Below are 18,515 nucleotides of genomic sequence, written 5' to 3' on the forward strand. Positions count from 1 at the left end.
AAAATGCACAGCCACACGTGGAGTCAGGTATGCTGTGCCCTTGCAGGGAGGCTGCTGCAAGGAGAAGTACCAGCAGGGTGTTAATTTGCTTAAGCCCTGAGTAAATATTTGCAGCAATTAAACTTTGCAAGTTGGTGCTTCTGCTGCTCACACTCACCTGCAGTATTGACCACAGGATCTGAGACTGTGCTTCAGCTGAGGGAAGTCTCAGGAGCCTGAGCCCTGATTTCCCCCAAGAAGAGAAGACAAATCCACTTTGTAATCAGTGACTGCAGGATTTGTCAGCCTGAGGAGTGAGTGAGATATTTCTCAGCTGCCTGCTGAGGAGCTGGGGAGCAGCAGGCAGCAGATGGTGCTGCAATGCTGCTCTGCAACAGCTCAGGAAGACCTGGCTGGGAAATCCTTGGGAATCTCTGCCCAGCCCTGTGTTCTCACAGCAGCAGGACTCGCTCCTGTTCTTCTCCTGGAGTTCAACCTGACGTCATTTTTGACAGGGATTCAAAAATCTGTGAGTGGTGTGCTCTGGGAAGGGATTATTGCATGAGCAGCTCTGTCCTGTGGGGCTCCCCAAATGGCAAAAAAACCACAAACCCTAATGCTTCTGACACCTCATTGTCACTGTCAGCCTGTGGAAATGGCCTGGGTGGATTTCATCCCTGACTGCCAGGGGTGTGTGGGACCCCAGAGCTCTGGTGCTATGTGATATTTTTATTAATGCTGCTTGAAAGAAGCGTGGATTTGTTAAATTTGCAGAGCGTGGAAGAGTTGTGGTGTGCAGTGCAAAGAGGGTGAGAGAGGCCTGAGAATGGGCCACAGGGGTCACTGAACAATTTCATCCTTTGTTTTCCTGCTGGAAAGGACATGATGTTCTGATCTCAAATGAAGAAAAAATGGGAGAAAAAAAATCCTGCAGCAGTGAGGAGGTGCTGGGAGATCACCTGGGGAGAGGGGAAGTCTGTTCCTAGAGTGACACAGAGGGTGGAAGTTGTGTTTCCCCAGCCCTGCTTGCTCTGTTTCTCTGAAAACCCACATGCTCTAACCCCAAGGGCCTCTCCCTTCCCTCAGAAACCCTTGGATGGGGAACTGTGCACATGGGAAGTGCTTCTGAGCCGTGGAGGGCAGCAAATGTTCAATCCTTGGAGACAGCACATCCTCTGCTGGGACCTATCTCTCAAAAACCAGATTATTTTCACCTCCTGGATGATCCAGGGTTGACCTGGCCCTGGAATTTGAGTACCAGCACACACGTGGCTGAGCCCTGAGTCATCCTGGTCCTTTCCTGCCCATGCTGCTGCTCTGGAGCCAGTTACCAGCAGCAGGATGAGTTCACATCTTGCCTGTTGCAGAATCACACACAGAGCAAATTCCTTCCTCTTTCTCCTTGCAGAAATCCCTGTGTCTGCCTTGTACCTCTTCTTGTGCCCTCTGAGCCACCAAGGTCTGCTGGCTCTTGTGCCAGAGGTGTTTGCTGGAGGTCGTGTCCTTCCCAGAGCATCCCTGCCACTTGTGCCCCAGCCTCAGGAGTGTGCATGGAGCTCTAGGCTGGCACCTGTCATTTGTCATTGTCACCTGAGCTCTCAGCCTGCTGTTCTTGGTGATGGGAGCTCTGGTGGGGACGTGTTACTGCTGTGGGGACAGCTGTGGTGAGTTCTTGCTTGCAAAATCACTTTTTTTTTTCACTCAGCTCTATGGGCAAAGGCAGGCCCAGGTGCAAAACCCGCCTGTGTTTTGTTATTTCTGGTTCTCTGCACTGTTTGGGCTCTTCCCCACCTTCCTGCAGGGCATTTTTGGGGGTAGCAGGGTCAGCTTTTTGGAGGCACACAGGGGAGCCCACCCTGGGGCTGCACTGAGGCTTTTAGCCCAGGGTAAAAAGCAATTTTCACACCAAAAAGCACTTCGAATCAGTAGTGATGCCTTCCCTGGGAGGAGGAGGAGGCTTTGTCATGCTGAATTACACCCAGAAGGGTCCAGGCATGGAGGCTGCAGGAAAAAAAGTGGCTCTGAAAAGGATAGGGAAAGGCTGATGGTTGCTATTACTCCTGGCTTGATCCTAAAAGCAAAGCAAAGGTTTCACAGCTCTCCTGCTGGGGAATTCACAGAAGGAAAATTCAGGAGAGAGTGTCCAGAGAGACAGATTTGGGAGTGGAGAGATGCTGTGGGTGCTGGGGTGCACAGATCAGGGGGGGATAGAAGAAATTCTCCCTAAAATGAGTCAGTCCCACATCCTGTGGTTGAAAAGGAAAGGGATCCAAGCAGACCCCAGGATTAGTCTTGTCCCAGTTAATTCGAAAGAGAAATTCCAGAGAAAGAGGAAGTTGATAGAAAAAGCCTGAAAATTTAAAGCAGTGCTATAAAAATCTTTCAGCTCAGCAGTGAGGTGGCCCAGGAAGCTCTGAGGGACTTGGTCAGAGATGAGGATGTGGTGGAAACCGAAAGGAGAGAAACAAAGAAATAGAAACCCCTGATGATCCCAGAGGAGATTTGATGTCCTGAAGCACTGCAGGGATGGTGACACATCCCAAGGCCGGTGAGATGGGATGGGCACATGCAGGGAATGTGGAGAGTGAAAGGCTGGAACCACAAAATGAATTTGGCCCTGGGGAGCAGCAAGGGGTCAGCCTAGGAAATGGGAGTGCCTGCAGCAGCAGAGGCTGCCTCAGCTCTGCTCCTTCAGGGCACAGAACCAGGGCTGTCACAGGTGGGAGTGTCCAAAAAGGATATTCTGGAGGAAATTTGGCAGAAGTGATGTTATTCTGCTGTTCCAGACTGAAGGGATGATGAGCCAGTTTCAGAGTGAGGCAGCTCCCACCAAAACCTCCTCCAGGCCTGCAGGGGAACAAGTGAAGCTTTTCCTGGGAAGGAGAGGTTTCCTGGTTTCCTGGTGGTTGGAGAGCCTTGAAGAACATTGGATTCCACAGCAACACTGCCTTGAGGGACACCTTGGAGTCTAAAAGGCTCTGGGAATTGGCCCTTGTGAAGCCAAGGCAGCTCCCCCTGGGGAGGAATCTCAGCTGCAGGCGGGATGGCCAATGGAATGGGTGATGATGCCTTGGGAAGGCTGAGCTGGAACAGAGGCTGGACAGAGCTAAAGAATAAAGCAGGGATTTATTAAAGGATCTCCTCCATGGATCCACCTTGGGCAGCACCAGAGCCCAGCCAGGGCTGCACCCAAATGAACCAAAATGGTCCCAAAATGCACAACAGCTCCCGGGGGCTCTCACTTTTATAAGTTCTGCTCCATTGGCACATTGGAGTTCATTGTCCCATTCCACCTTTAGCCCAGGCAGTCCCACCCTGCTTGTTTTTCTCTCTCCAGCCCACACTGTTTGTGCTCCTGGGCTGAGGTTTGGATCATTTGTCCTCGGTGCCCAGCTGAAGCAGGAATTGTTTTATCTCCCTGCTCTGTGCACAGAGCTCAGCATCCCCTAATATGAAGCCCAGACCCACACACTAAAGCAGCTCAGAATGTGAAAATAGAAAAGCTAAACCTGAGGCATCAGTGGGACCGGTGTCTATGGGAGCAGTGCTTGGTTTTTATCCTGGGTCAGAAACCTGAGTGAGAACCTTACAATGTCCCTGTGCAAACTGATTTCCTCTGTTGGTTTCCAGCCTGTCCTCACACCAGTAGTGCCCCCTGCACCTCCTTCCAGCCTCTGGTGCCTTCACGTGGATCAGTCTCTCATTTTTCAACCCAAACCTTGTGCATTTAACTCTTTTCCATGATAACATCAGTCCTGTGGGCTTTTCCCTGCCCCAGCCATTCCCAGCTCCCAGACTGGAGGGGATGTTCCTGTTATCCCTGTCCCCACAGCAGGATCTACTCTGCACTGCTGCCTTGGATCCCTCCTCCACCCCTCAAGGTCATCAGAATCCTTTTGTGTGATGTCCTGGCCTGCTCCAGATTGATGATTCCATCTCGTTTTGCCTCATCAGCACATTTCCTCTGCCTTCTCCTGCTTTGTGTGCCAAGGTCATTAATGCAAATGTCAAGCTGGATATTTTTTTGAGGCAGAAACTCAAGGAACTGTGTGGGTAAGCCCCTGTGAGTGTGACACAGCCCCTTTCAGCTGAAGCAATTACCATGCTCCTTTCAGACAGCTCTTGACCAAATTTACTTCTCATATGCCAGTCACATCTTCCCTGCCTTTGCTCATCATTTACTATCTGGCCTTAATTCAAGTGTCTTCCTGAAGCCCAGATGAGTGAAATCTACTGCATTTCCTTCAGCACAGATATCTCTGAACTTACAAAAGGCAGCTATTAGGTGTGGTATTTCAAATATGTCAGGATAATAAGTTCAAACAAAAATAGTTTCCATTGTATCGATGCGCCTGGAGACAAAGAGTTGGGTGGCACAGAAATTTGGGTCTGCTGTCCCCATGTCCTGGGTGCCCTGTTTGCTGGGTGACAAACTGGCTGAGGAAGGATCTGCAGCTCAGCTTTGTTAATTTTTTTTAGCTATTTGCTGATGGATTCAGCATGGGAATAATGTTGATGTTTTAGCTGTTCCTAAGTGGCGTTTTCCTTCATCAAGGACTCAGGAGCTGCTGTGAGGGGGCAGAGTCAGGACAGGTGATCCAAGCTGACCAAAGGATATTCCATCCCATAGAAAATCATATCCCAACTCTCCTGTGGCACTACAGGTACCTCCAGGACGTTCCCCAAACTAGAGCCACCACTGGCAGCCCCAGGTGAGACACAGGTGTCACCCGTGGGGACAAACTGGGTGGCACCAGAGCTGCACCCAGGCTGGGGAACAGCAAACCCAGTGGTCCCCGTGGTCCCTTCTCCCACCTTGGTGCAAGGAGGCATCAAAACTGACCCTTCATTAACGGACACGTGGATAAGATTGAAATGATCTTTATTTTAGTGTATTATTCTGACATAGTTTAAATTATTTTTGTCCTTAGAAAAACAATATTTAGTTTAACTTAAATAAGTTAAATAAAATAATTTCCCCCGTTGAAGACGGCTAGGGGTCCAATCCTCTCTGGAAGGTGTGCAGGGGTGGGATTGTGGCTGTCAGCAGGGAAGGCTCAGTTTTCCAGGCTCTGGAAGTGCTTCTGGAGCTGCTGCACCCATGCTGCCCGTGGATCTGCACACACCTGCTTCTTCTTCTGGGTGACCACACTGGTGGGACAAAACCTGCCTTGAGCTGCTGGGCTGGGGCAGCAGGATCTGAGTGCCACCAGCAGCACCCTGAGTGTCCCAGGTGTGTCCCCAGGTCCCCCCGAGTGCTGGCCCTGCTGTACTCACATCACGCCCGGCAGGCTGCAGGAGCTGCTGGTGACGAAGACGGAGCTGACGCGGCGCAGAGGGATGGGCTGCCTCTGGTAGCTGAAGCAGCACGTGCTGGGGACACCATCTGTGAGAGCAGGGGACACACACATGGCCCTGGTGAGAGCCCAGCACAGCCTCTGCCCCCTCCAGGGATTTCCACATCCCCTCCATGCAACCCCCAGCTCCAAACCTGCATCCCACAGTGTGACACAGATCCCCCCAACCCTCCCCACAGCCACCCTGACAGGGATGACAAAGCAATGCTGGACTCACCGAGGTGGCCTTCAGCTGGGGAGAGGGTGGCCAGGAGGAGCAGAGTGACCAGGGTGGCTGCCAGGACCTTCATGGTGCTGTGGGTGAGGGCTCTGGGAGAGGAGCTGGAGCTGGGGAGGCTGCAGGACTCTCTCTGTGGCCCTAGGGCCGTGCTCCCCTTTTATCCCCATCCGAGGGGCGTGTGCAGGGTTTCTGAGAAGGAAAGTGAGGGCATCATACTGAGGAAATTATGTCAGATCACCCAGTTTTGCTGAGCTGGAAAAGGCGAGGAAACTGCAGAAGGGGAAGCGCCGGCCACGAGGCTGCAGCCTCCGAGATGCTCTTTGGGGGCCTGGTGCTCCCAAACTGTGCCAGGGCTCTGCAGCAGCTCTGGGGGTGCCCTGGCACGGACATCCCCAGCCACTGCTGCTGGCAGAAAAGCTCTGCCAAGAGATAAATGCCAACTTTTCCCTGGGTTTGCCACAAGTGCCACTTCTCAGCCTGCTCCACCACGGGGATCCGGAGTGAAGTCCACAACTCTGCACACACCTTCATCCCCACTGATAACACCAACTCCTGCTTGGACAGGGAAAATCATGAGGGAATGAGGTTGTGTTGAGCTAGAAGTCACTGTGGGTCTCACATTTGTCCCTTTTTGCTGGTGGTTGGTCAAAAGAGCAATTTCCTCACTGGAAAGGCTGCAGAGACATCGAGTCTCTGCAGGGTCTGGACTCTGGTGCCTGATCCAGGCCAGCAGCCTGCCCTGCCATCCTCCCTGTCCTGGCTAAACTCACACCTCTCTAAGGGTTTCATTTTGGCTGCATTGCAACACTCAAGTTGTTGCAATAACTGCTTGCCCACTCTTCCCAAGCAGGATCATTTAATCCGATTTAATCTCTCCTGATTTAGCCCCAAAAAGCAGAGACTCCCATGGCAGGACACAGCGTTAAGGGTTGGAGGCAGAGGGAGGAGAGGATCCTTCTGGTACCCGCAGATAAAATCTCCAGGAAACTGGAGAGTGACTGAAAAAAGGCAGCATTTGCAATTCCAGAGAGTAATTCCCCAAACACTCCCCTCTGCTGCACACCCAGACAGAGTGACCTGCTAAAATCGCTCCTTCCTCCATTTTTGGTTTTTTTTTTTGCTTTTTCCAGCCTTTTCCTGATGCTGCCACAGAGGGTTTGCAGTTGCCATGCAAACCTCAGCTTCCCCTGGCCTTGCTGCTGACCCTGCCTCGGGTATGACTAATTCCTGACTGATTCAAGGGAAAAGTCCGAGTGCCCAAAATGCTGAGCCATGGCACTGCCTGTGCTCCCATCTCCACTTCTTGTCCAGCAAAGCTTCCCCAGCCACCAGGTCCTGCCTGGTGTGAGCAGGACAGGGAATAGGTGCAAATCATCTCCTGGAGCTGCTCAGGAGGAGCTGGGCAGGGCTGGTCTGGCCTTGGGGTGGTGGAAGAACAGGTCCAGCTGCTCCAGCTCTTTCTCCAGCTCCCAATTTTCAGCTCTTTCTGTTTCAGCCGCTCTGTGCATGGAGCTACAAAGTGTGAAAAATGCCAATCACTTGTTTTAAAACTTTTAAAAGTTTAATAGTATAAAAACAGTGATAAAAATTAGAGCAATAAGAATTCAGACAATCAGAATTAGGACCATAAAGGACAATAAAACAAAGAATTATGGATGTCTGGATGCTCTCGGGCACTAAGCCACGAAAAGCATGACTTGTGAACAAAGAATTAACCCCTAAAAGCAATAGTGTGTTGCATATTCATATATCTCATACATGATGCATAAATTCTGTCAAAAGAAAGAACTCTTTCTGATCAGTGTCAGTGTCTTCATCTTAATCCTGTGGTGTCTTGGGGATTGAGCGAGGCAGGCAGAAGTTTCTTCTGATAAGGGAGTAATAAATTCTTTTTTTCTGGAAGATTTAGGTGTCTTGATGCAAGTATCTCATTCCTTTCTTCCACCTACATAGTTTCTATTTGAACTACAAAAGCTCCATTGTAACTACAAAACTACATTTACCATACTATTAAAATGTTAATACAGCACTACTAATCAATATAACATAATACATATAGTAAATATCTGCATAGAGCCACATAATAATCACTTTTAACAAAAGGAAAAAAGAAATTCATAAATCCTTTGGATTTACCAATAACCAGGGTCTCCATCTGTGGTGGCTCAGGAAGACTTGGAAAATTCACCTGCTGTAAAGGCTCCTGCTTGTCTCGTGTCCCTGGAGACACAAAAGCAGAAGGAAGGGACTCAATTCCCCAGAGTAATGCAGACCTGCATGAGTTTATTCCATTTTTCTGCCCTGCTGATTGCAGAGACACTGAGAGTTTCTCTAGAGCTCAAAACACCCTCTGTGTGCAGAGGAATCCCAAGTTCAGGGCCAGCCAGAGGAAATTTTTTTGTGTTTTCATGACCCTCTCTGCCTGTAAACCCCACAAGTCCCACAGAGATTTCCCCACACCTCTGCCCTCAGCCACCCCGGGAATTCTGGCACCTCTCCTGCCTCAGCAGGGTTTGTGCATGGGGGAGAAGTGGGACAGACAGGATGAAGGAAACCAGGAATTGCTGTCTGGGTCAACCACAGGAGCAGGATCCTGAGCTATCCAAAGCCTGGCTGGGATTTGTTTTTGGAGAGAACCCCGAGCCAGGGATGAGCTGAGCTCAGCTCGGTGGGTGCCCAAACAGAGGGAAAAGAGGCAGGATGGGCAGGAGAGCAGCACTAGGGGACAACAAACACCAGGAGCGTGGTGAGGAATATCCCACAGCCAGAAAAGCCTGGAAACGGAGATCAGGGCACTGTGGGCACTGCAGTTTCCAGAGGATGACTTGTCATCCGGCAGGAACCACAGAAAATCTCACAATTAATAGATTATTTCTGACGAAAAAAGGCAAAAATGTTTCCTCCCTGCTGCAGAAGTGACTGGCCAAGCTTTCAGTTCTCCATTCAGCTGAGGGCCGGATGGGACTTCTTACTGGATGCTGATGAAATATTTTCCATTGTGACTGGAATCGAGGATATTACAGAGAATTGCACAAAAGTGCAGCTCAGCAAGAGCAGGCCGTTTGTGTTTAATTCTGTTTAAGGAATTAGATATAAGGAACTGATATAAAGGGAGAGTAAAGAAATGGTTTGTGGTTTTATTTCTCCTGCCATGGAAGATCTCTGTGAGCAGGTGATGCTTGAATCCAGCAGGGAAAGAGAAACTTCAGCTTTACAAATGCAAATATGAAAAAACTAAAGAAAGAAAATGCCCATTAATTAGGGAAGGGAGTAAAGAGCCAAAGATGCCACTTGTTTTTTGGCTAGTCTGGTTATGGTTGAGTACTCAATACCACCAAAATATGGTGCACTCAGGAGAGGAATGAGAACAAATAATAAATAAGGAATAATAAATAAGGAATAAATAAGGAAGAAAGAGGCAGTTGAGGCAGGTGCAGCCAAAGTAAAAAGGCTGCAAAGATTCCCATAAATTCCTCCTGAGCCAGGCTGTGGCTGTCTCACCGCCAGACAAACTCACATGGGGTGGGAGAGCAACCATGGCCCTGGTCTCACAAAATCTGATGGTTTTGGCACTGCCTTGCATGAGTATCCCAAAGGAAAGGAGGGGATTATGTCTGAAACCCCCTCACCCCCCAGGGCTGTGCAGAGGGACCATCCCTGACTGCGGGTGGGACACGGGGGAGCAGCCAGGAGCAGCAGGGATGGGGTGGGGCCAGAGCACACCCCAAATTTGCTCAGTCCTGGGGTGAGAATCTCTCCCTTAGGGCTCTAATCCCAGAAATAAGGCATAAGAGGAAAATCAGAGAATATTCTTGAGCTGGAAGGGATCCACAAGGATCATCAAGTCCAGCTGCTGACCCTGAGGCAGAGGGATGCTCTGGGCACCCCTTTCAGGAGAACACCAAAGGAATCAAAGCAATCTTTGCCTTGCCCAAGGCAGGAACCCACAGCAGGAAGAAATGAAAGTCACTGCAGTGCCTGGATCCCGTGCAAGGGCAGAGGAAGCCACTGGGGTTATGCAAGCTCTCCCTAGGAAGTGACACTCATTGATAAAAACGCTGCAAAAGGTTCCTGTGGCTCGGGGTTCTGAGAAGAACACGGGGCAGCCGCATGGGCTGGCCCTGACCCTCGTGTGTGTGGTTTTGTGGCAATAATTCTGCTTTCAAAGCAGAGTCCCTACAGCAGGCCCCGCTGATGGATTTGTAATTTGAATTTCCGAATGTTCCTTCCCTCCCTGAGGATCTTGTGGTGAGACCCCCAGGCCAGGACGGGTTTTCTGTGGTCCTGCATCAAAGTGGCTTTAGCAGCAGAGAGGAAGAGAAGGGAAAGAACAGCCTCTCCCAGGCTGCAGCACACCTGGCACTCCAGAAAATCCCCCTTAAATTAATTAAAGAATTAATAAACATTTCTGTGCTGACAAGCACTGACCCCTGAGACAACATTACATTTAACCTGAGGCCGTAAAGAAGGCTTTCCAAATTGAATTATAGAACTTAGATTATGAGTGTGTGGTTTGAATAGAAGTGCGTAATAAGAGTTTAAAGTTTTAGAATAAATAATATATATAAAACAAAATAGAAGATTTGAAGCAAAAGCTAGTCCTTCTTCTTCATAGGTTTGAGTGGTATTGTATAATTAAATTAAATTAAATGTATAATTAAATTTAAAAATCTGCATTGTGGGACACAAGTAATTAATTATTAAGTTAAAATGAAAAATAAGTTAGGTGTCATTTCTTAATTAGACAGTTTAGCCTTAAAAAGCCTTGTGGAGAGAGAGATACAGCTCCATTTTTAGTTTATTTTTGACTCTCCATTTAATTTATTTTTAGTGCTGTGGAACTCACAGCTTGCGAGACTGTAACATAAATAAGAATTAATAAACATCTAAGTCCAAGTAAAAAATTACCATCTCACACATTTAATCCCAATCTTTAGTGGGATCAGTGGGGGATGATGTGCAGCAACAGGGGGGTGATTTGGCACTGCAGCCACAGGTGCCTGATGCCTTGGCAAGGCTGCCCTAGAACAGAGTCTAGATGGAGTTAAGGAATAAAGCAGGGATTTATTAAAAAGATCTTCTCCATGGATCCACCTTGGGCAGCACCAGAGCCCAACCAGGGCTGCACCCAAATGAACCAAAATGGTTCCAAAATGCACAACAGCTCCCGGGGGCTCTCACTTTTATAAGTTCTGGTTCATTTGCATATTGGAGTTAATTGTCTAATTACAGCTTTAGCCCAGGCAGTCCCACCCTGCTTGTTTTTCTCTCTCCAGCCCACGGTGTTTGTGCTCTTGGGGCTGAGGTTTGGATCATTTGTCCTTGGTGCCCAGCTGGAGCAGGAATTGTTTTGTCTCCTGCTCTGTGAGGAGAGCTCACCATCCCCTAATATGAAGCCCAGACCCCCACACTAAAGCAGCACAGAGTGTGAAAAATAGAAAAGCTAAACCTGAGGCATCATGCCTGTCACCCTCCTGCCACCCAGCACCTCCAGAGCCACAGGGACACCGAGCTGGTGGCCCTCAGCCCCACCCTTGGCAATCTTTCACCTCCAAGGGTGATGTGCTTCATCATCTGGGCCCCTGCGTGGGCTCCATGAGCCGTGGGCAGCCTCTGAGTCACAATGTGAGTGTGGGTGGGATCCCCACCCCTGGAGGTGCTCCAAAGATGTGTCACTTGGGGATGTGGTTTGGTGCTGGGTTAATGGTTGGACTTGACCTTAAAGGTCTTTTCCTTAATGCTTCTGTGGTTTAGAGAACCAATTCCTGCCCTGTCCTTCACACATCCTAAATATTCTGCTGGATCCTGGGATTTCCAGCACCAAAGAGCAACTAGAAAAATCTGGTTAACTTTCCTTTTCTCTGCAAAATGATTGAGAATTGCAGCTATGCAATTCTAGTCAAGAATATTCCTTCTAATTCCAGACCAGTTCCAGGTGATGTAGTCCTGTGGGCATTGTGGCAGATTAATTGTCCATTGCTCATTGATTGCACGAAATTGGTCATTGATTTGTACAAAAAATGCCCTAAATGGGGGCAGATAAATGGCAACAAATCTGGCAACGTGTATAAAAGTATCTTTAAGAGTGAGGCATGTCCTAGCTCATCAAAAAGATGATTCAAGTGAGGCACAAATGAACAGGGAAGTGGATAATGCAGCGTTTTTCTGGAGAAACTGCCTGCCCGTGGCTTGGATGGGTGCCCTGTTTGGGTGACAAATTGCCTGATGGCCCAGGGGTGGTGGCCAGGCAGTGACACCCCGCTGGGGCTGTCACCTCAGGGACTGAGCCAACCCAGCCCCTAAACACCCTCAAACATCCCAGAGGGAATCTTTCTCCCATTTCTCCCCATCCCATGGGCAGCTGCCCAGGGCATCCTTAAACCCCACAGCTGGGCAGGGCTGCTCCAGCTTGGAGGGAGTTGGGCCCTTTGGGTTTCCTGGACTATTCCTGCAAGGCTGAGCTGGATGTGAGTTTTTTTCTGCCCAGGACTGACGTTTCACTCCAGCTACAGGTGACCACAAGAGGGTTTATTGAGTCTCCGGGGGATGTGCAGTGCAGGGGAGGGGACAGAGCCAGCTCTGTCAATCAATTAACGACACCAAAACACGCAGAGAATGATGGGGTACAATTAAATAGAGGTTTGGGGAAGGCAGCTTCACGTGGAGGTGCTGTTTGGCTTCTTCTGCTTCCTCAGGTACTCCTGGAACCATTTCTTCTCTGGGTCCACACAGACCATCCCCTTCTGCAGCTGCACACTTGGGGGGAAAGAATATCCCAAATCAGCCTGGGAGTGGAGGATATTCCCAGGGATTCCTGCAGCATCCTGCCCCCCTTTCCCTGCCAGTGCTGACTCTGGCCTGCTGGCACAGAAATGGGGCCATTTGGGGCTGTTTGGGTTACGCAGGGAGGGAGGTGAGTGGGAAGAGCTGGGCCAGGACAGCCCCACCCACAGCACCCTGCGCAGGGTGCCCCGTTTTTGGGGAGTCCCCAAAAGCAGAGCAGCTGGTGGGGAAGGAGGGTGAGCGAGGTGAGGATGGGGTGGAGGGGAGGAAGGCTGGCTGGGAGCTGGGGTTACTCACAGAACAGCTCTGTAGGTGCAGGTGGAAGGCGTTTCCAGGTAGCCCTGGATCTTGAACTCGGGGATTTTCCGACGGGAGGACATTTCCTTGGAGCAGCAGTGGGCTTTGGAGCTGCGTACTGAGAGCAGGAGGGAGGGTTCAGTGCTCTCCCACCCCTGGCATGAGGGCTGTGGGTTCTGCTCCTGCTCCCTCATCCCGCAAAGGGAACATCTTGCAGCCCCAGGGGTGATGCTGTGCCCCAAGGTAGGAGCTCCCTGCTCGTAGATGTCCCCAGCTGGGACCCTGGGGCTGAACCAGCCCCGTTTTTACTCATTTTGAACAAATCCAGGACAGCCCCATGCTCAGGCAGCTGGTGATACCCCACAACCCCACCAGGAGCTGAACTCTCCTCCTCTTCCCCAGCCCCAAATCCCATCAGAGGAGGAGCTGGGACAGCTCAGGAGGGAAAATCTCCCTGTTGGTACTTACAGGACAACCCCTGGCTCCTGGTCCAGGCAGCTGCCAGCAGCAGGATGAGCAGGGCCGAGGAGATCTTCATGTCCAACCCGAGGTTCTGTCAGCACCAGCTGCTCTGCTTCTCCTCAGGCCACCAGGAGCTGCCTGCCCTCCTGCCCACAGCCCTGTGTGATTTATAACAACCCCTGCCAGGCTTTCCATGACAGCTCCAGACCCTCCCCGTGGAAAGAACCGCTTGGATCTCTCCATGAGGGGCGAGTGGTGAGGGGAATTCCTTCTGGCAGTCACGTTGGCCACCGTGACACCCCAGGGCTGCTGAGAGGTGTGGGAGCAGCCAGTGATGCTGGGCTGGGCGTCTATTTTGGGCTGGGTTGTGGCCACCAGCGAACAGCACAGGATGATGCTCACACCTTTGAGTTCCTGTGCAAAAAACACCCCTTGCCAATGGCTCTGAGGCCTCTGCTCGCTCTGGGGTGGGTGGTTTGGTGGTGGCCGGGTTTGTTCCTCTGTCACTCATTGCTGGTTGCTCATCGTGGTGGCTCTGCCACTGTCACAGCGCCCATCACATTTCCTGGTGGCATCCTGGGATTTTGGGCTGGCTCAGGCATCCCTGAGATCCCCCTCTGTTGGAATTTGGGCTGTTAATTAGGATGGTGGGTGAGGAGCACAGGAAGCCCCCTCCTCCCGGGCGTGTTGTCCCTCTGGTTCTTCCCCGAAGCCCTCGTGGGTTTGGTTTGGCCCCATTCACCCCTGAACATCCTCACAGAGACCTGGCTGAGGCTCCAGCTCCTCCTGCTCCTTGCTGATCCCAGCAGCTGGGCAGGAAAGCCGGCGGCAGGATCTGCCCAGGCCCCAGAGACTCGCACAGACAGATGTTTGCATGTGGGAATCGCGTTTAATTCCGTTCAGAATCGACAAAAAACAGCTGTGGAGCTGCTCCCCCTTCACCCCCCGCCTGCTGCAGCCTCTGCATGGAGCACAGAGGGTCTGGACATTCCATCCTGCTGGGTTGGCATCCCATCCTTTGCCTCCAGGGCAGTGGTGAGGGTCATGGTGATGGGGAGGATGTCCCTTGTGAGCTGCTCCAGCCAGAAGTGTCCCCTCTGCCTCGGTGGTGTCCCCACGGGGAGGAGTCCCCGCTGTCCCCAGCCACCCCGCTAGCTGGGGATGGAGAAGGAGCTGACTTGGAAGCTCTGCTGGTACCTCTTGACCCACGGCCTGCTGGCCTGGGTGCAGATCTCCTTCCCATTCCTCACCTTGAAGCTGGGGCACAGAGAAGCTGGGGTCAGTGGGGACCCCAGAACTGACAGGGGGTCGGGACTGGACCCACCAAAGCAAGGCAAGGGGTGTGGCAGGATCCAGGGGTGGGTTTGGGGTACTCACATCACAGCCTGGTGCGGGCACTCTGGGCTGGTGGGGTAACAGGCCACCACGTTGTCCCTCTTGATCCTTCTGGTCTGGAAGTTGAAGCAGCACTTGTCTGGCACAGCTGGAGCTCCTGGGGGACAGCACAAACCTGGCTCAGCCTGGAGACCCCCAGTCCCTCCTCAGCCCTCCTGCCATGGCAATGGCAGCTCTTTGGGGGAGGCCCCTGCACCCCGTGCATGAAGCAAACCCGACCCCAAAACCCTCAGTTCTGTCTCCATCCCAGCCCTGGGCTCTGTCCCTGTTCCCATCCCTGGTTCTGTCCCCATCCCAACCCTGGTTCTGTTCCCATCCCAGTCCTGGTTCTGTCCCCATCCCAACCCTGGTTCTGTTCCCATCCCAGTCCTGGTTCTGTCCCCATCCCAGCCCTGGTTCTGTCCCCATCCCAGCCCTGGTTCTGTCCCCATCCCATCCCTGGGCTCTGTCCCTGTTCCCATCCCTGGTCCTGTCCCCATCCCTCATCCCTGGTTCTGTCCCCATCCCAGCCCTGGTTCTGTCCCTGTCCCAGCCCTGGTTCTGTCCCTGTCCCAGCCCTGGTTCTGTCCCCATCCCAGCCCTAGTTCTGTCCCCATCCCAGCCCTGGTTCTGTTCCCATCCCAGCCCTGGTTCTGTCCCTGTTCCCATCCCTGGTTCTGTCCCTGTCCCATCCCTGGTTCTGTTCCCATCCCAGCCCTGGTTCTGTCCCTGTCCCAGCCCTGGTTCTGTCCCTGTCCCAGCCCTGGTTCTGTCCCCATCCCAGCCCTGGTTCTGTCCCCATCCCAGCCCTGGTTCTGTCCCCATCCCATCCCTGGTTCTGTCCCCATCCCAGCCCTGGTTCTGTCCCCATCCCATCCCTGGTTCTGTCCCCATCCTAACCCTGGTTCTGTCCCCATCCCAGCCCCTGGGGTCGGGGCAATGCTCACTCTGGGCCAGGCTGTGCCAGCACAGCGTGGAGAGGACGAGGAGGGCACAGACCACCCTGATGGCTGTCCCCATGCTGGGCCGTGGCAGTGGCTGAGCCGCCTGTGCTGGGGCCAGCCTGCCTCGCCTGCTTTTATGGGGAAACTTCCCCCAGGGCCAGGGGGAGGGCCTGGCCCCTGCCAGGTCCCAAAGCACAGAGGGTAAGTGATACTCATCCCCTCATCCCCTCCCCAGCCCTGGGAAAGAAAAAATGTTCTCCCAGGCCATGCTTCTGGCACCGATGGGTTTGGGATTTTTCCGGAGCTCCAGCGCTGATGGACAGGCTGTTCCCAAAGTTTGGCTCTGCACCCTGAGTCCCTGGGCAGGCTGTGTCCAGGCCTCGTGGAAGTAACCCCGTGGGAGGTGAGAGGGTTTGGGGATGTCTTTGGATGGGTCAAAAGACAGGCACAGCATCCTGCAGGGTCTCACACGGTCCCTGTCCTCCCCCTGCCCTGCAATTTTATGTCCTGGCCCTGCCAAAAATCCCTTTACCCCTCTCCCCCCCCAAAAAAGCCAGCCATAGAGTAAAGAAGTGATAGAGAAAAACATAAAGGAACAGCTTTTGCCTGGTTGCATGAGGCACACCAACTCCTCTGTGTGGGTTTTGGGGTGTTTTGGGCCCAGGGGGGCAGGGGAAGGACAGGCAGGTGGCTCCACTTCCCTGCTCCCGGTGCCAAAGCTCTTATTCTCGGCCGTGCTGGGCTGGGAAAGGCAGAGGCCAGCAAGGGAATCCCTGGTGGATTTTTTCTGGCTGCAGCTGTCAAAAAAAGCCCCTTCTCCCCCCAGCCCTGCAGATCCCAGGGCGCTTCCCAGCTGCCGGCAGCTGGCGGGGGGAGGGAGAGGCAGAGGCTGTGCTGGAGCTGGGAACACTGAGGGATCCTGGGGTGTTTGGGACACAGCCCTGCACGGAATCACGGAATCACCAGGTTGGAAAAGACCTTCAAGACTGAGTCCAACCCAGCCCCAGCACCCCAACTAAACCCTGGCACTGAGTGCCACATCCAGGCTTTGTTAAACACACCCAGGGATGGGGACTCCTCCACCTCCCCGGGCAGCCAGTCCAGAACTTTATCACTCTTTCTGTAAAAAACTTTTTCCAAATATCCAACCTCTATTTCCCTTGGTGCAGCTTGAGGCTGTGTCCTGGACTGCCTTGGGGTGCTGCTCCTGGAAGGGGAATGGGAATGGAGAGCGCCTCCATTTGCTCTTCTCCAAAGCCACTTCCCAGAAATCAGCCTCAGTTTGTTTGGGATGCTGTGTGGGATGACAGTGAGGTGGTGGGAGCAGATAATTGGGGTTTGTGTTTGTCTGGCACAGCTGAGCACCTTTTGTCATCTGTTAGAACTTGTGGGTATTGATGATTTTGAGATTGTAGAAAGTTTTTGTCTTTTTGCTTTGTTGCTGAAGAAGAAGCTATAATTCGTCTGTGTTGTTTTTAAGGTTGTTTATTTTTGTTTATTTATAACATGTTTTGCTGCCCTGCCGCAGGTTTGTCTTGCAGGGCAGTGTGTGGGGCTTTGCTCTTAGTGGGATGTTACAAACATTATATACTAGAAACTACCTGTGCTGTATTTACAATAATGTGCTAATATCTATTATCTAGGTTGAACAGTGTGTTTTTAGCTTAAACTAATAGAAAAATGCTAATACTATAGTGAAACATGGAGGGCATGAAGAAGGAGGAAAACAAGACACACTTAATTTCTTCTATCTTGTCTCTTCTGAACTCCTAATTTAGAAACCTAAAATTTTATTTTTGCACCCATGCTACACTTAATTATTACTCATATCAAACACTCAGAGCTTGTAATTTATCTTGTAATATTGAAAACTCTTTTCCATGGACAGAGATCACAGACAGTGTCTCTGGGGGCTCTGTCCAGGGGGGTTCTTCACCCCCTGCCAAGGTCCTAAGCCCTCCAAGGCAAACAGAAGGAAGCCCTAGATTCCCACAGTCATCACCCAAATTCCCAATTCATCCCTCCTGGGGGAGCAGAGATGTCTCTGACTCAGCCCTTGGCTTACCTTTCCCTGACTGGATCCATCTTTTCCCTCATCCCTTTTCCTACCCCCACGCACTGCGGAGCTCCTGCTGCAGCTGGGGCAAGCACAGCCCTCGAAGGGTAGAAAATGTTCCCTGGAAAATGAAAGGAAAGAAAACAAAACAGGGTTTATCGGCCTGGGAAAACCCCTTTTAAAAATTCCGAGGTAAAAATTCTGGGATGCAGCAGGCAAAGAAGGCCGGGAATGACATTCCCAACTCATCAGTGTTTAATGCAGAGAAGGGCACGGGACATGGGCAGAGTCTCTGCTATGGGGTGGCCCCACAAATCCACTGATCCCACAAATCATCTGGGCTGGAAAACACCTTTTTCCTCCCTTTTTTCACCTGTTTCTAGGGGGCTCCGTTCCTGCATTCCCAGCTCTGGCTGTGGGACAGCCCGGGACAGACTGGGACAGCCAGGGAGAGCCTGGGACACACCGGGACACACCGGGACACACCGGGACACACCGGGACACACCGGGAATGCCGCTCGCCCCCGGGGCAGCGCTGCTTTTCCAGCCGATGCTTTATCGATGCTGCATTTCCCTCAGCCGATCAATAGCCCCGGGAGCGATCAATAGCCCCGGGAGCGATCAATAGCCCCGGAGCGGCGGCTGAGGCAGCCAAAGTCATCCCGGGAGCGGAGCTGCTGTGCCAGGTCAGGGCTGTTTCTAACAAGGATTTGTTTGACTTCTTCTCTCTCTGTTTGATTTCTTCTTTTCCCTTTCAAGCGTGTTCGGGTCAGCTTTTCCATCTGACGCTGAGCTAACCACTGAATTCACACCCCGTTCGTGCCGTTTCCTTTTTTAAAGTCCTTGTCCAGCCTCAGCCACCAAGGACTTCCCCAGCTGCTGCAGCGATGATTTCCATCAGATTGGGTCACCAAAAAAAGGTCACCAAAGAAAGGTGTCCCCTTTGCCACCCACATCCCTGCAGAGCCCAGCTGGATTCTGCTCCCAAAAAGCAGCAGAGTTGTTTTGGGTTTTTTTTTTTTGTCCAAGGCATTGCCAGGCAC

General features: G+C 51.9%; 2 protein-coding genes across 3 annotated transcripts; both read right to left on the reverse strand.

The window, feature by feature from the left end:
- Positions 1-4,844: 4,844 nt before the first annotated feature.
- LOC115497720 (C-C motif chemokine 5) lies at positions 4,845-5,701 on the reverse strand. Its single transcript, XM_030287939.4, has 3 exons — positions 5,554-5,701; positions 5,257-5,365; positions 4,845-5,130 (listed from the first exon to the last, which is right to left on the reverse strand). The coding sequence occupies exons 1-3, from the start codon at positions 5,624-5,626 to the stop codon at positions 5,037-5,039; spliced, it is 276 nt and encodes a 91-aa protein (XP_030143799.1). The 5' UTR covers positions 5,627-5,701; the 3' UTR covers positions 4,845-5,036.
- Positions 5,702-12,063: 6,362 nt separating this feature from the next.
- LOC115497760 (C-C motif chemokine 4-like) lies at positions 12,064-15,568 on the reverse strand. 2 transcript variants are annotated; one of them, XM_030288115.4, is made up of 4 exons: positions 14,476-14,590; positions 13,105-14,253; positions 12,637-12,754; positions 12,064-12,312 (listed from the first exon to the last, which is right to left on the reverse strand). In XM_030288115.4, exons 2-4 carry the CDS (start codon positions 13,172-13,174, stop codon positions 12,213-12,215), a joined length of 288 nt encoding a protein of 95 aa, XP_030143975.1. In that variant the 5' UTR covers positions 13,175-14,253; positions 14,476-14,590; the 3' UTR covers positions 12,064-12,212. The 2 variants fall into 2 exon arrangements, with proteins under 2 accessions (XP_030143975.1, XP_002193593.3); XM_002193557.5 differs by lacking the exons at positions 12,064-12,312; positions 12,637-12,754 and adding an exon at positions 15,420-15,568 and having other exon boundaries at positions 13,968-14,355.
- Between the last annotated feature and the right edge of the window lie 2,947 nt (positions 15,569-18,515).

This window comes from Taeniopygia guttata, chromosome 19 (genome assembly GCF_048771995.1).
Source record: "Taeniopygia guttata chromosome 19, bTaeGut7.mat, whole genome shotgun sequence".
NCBI classification, from domain to species: domain Eukaryota; kingdom Metazoa; phylum Chordata; class Aves; order Passeriformes; family Estrildidae; genus Taeniopygia; species Taeniopygia guttata.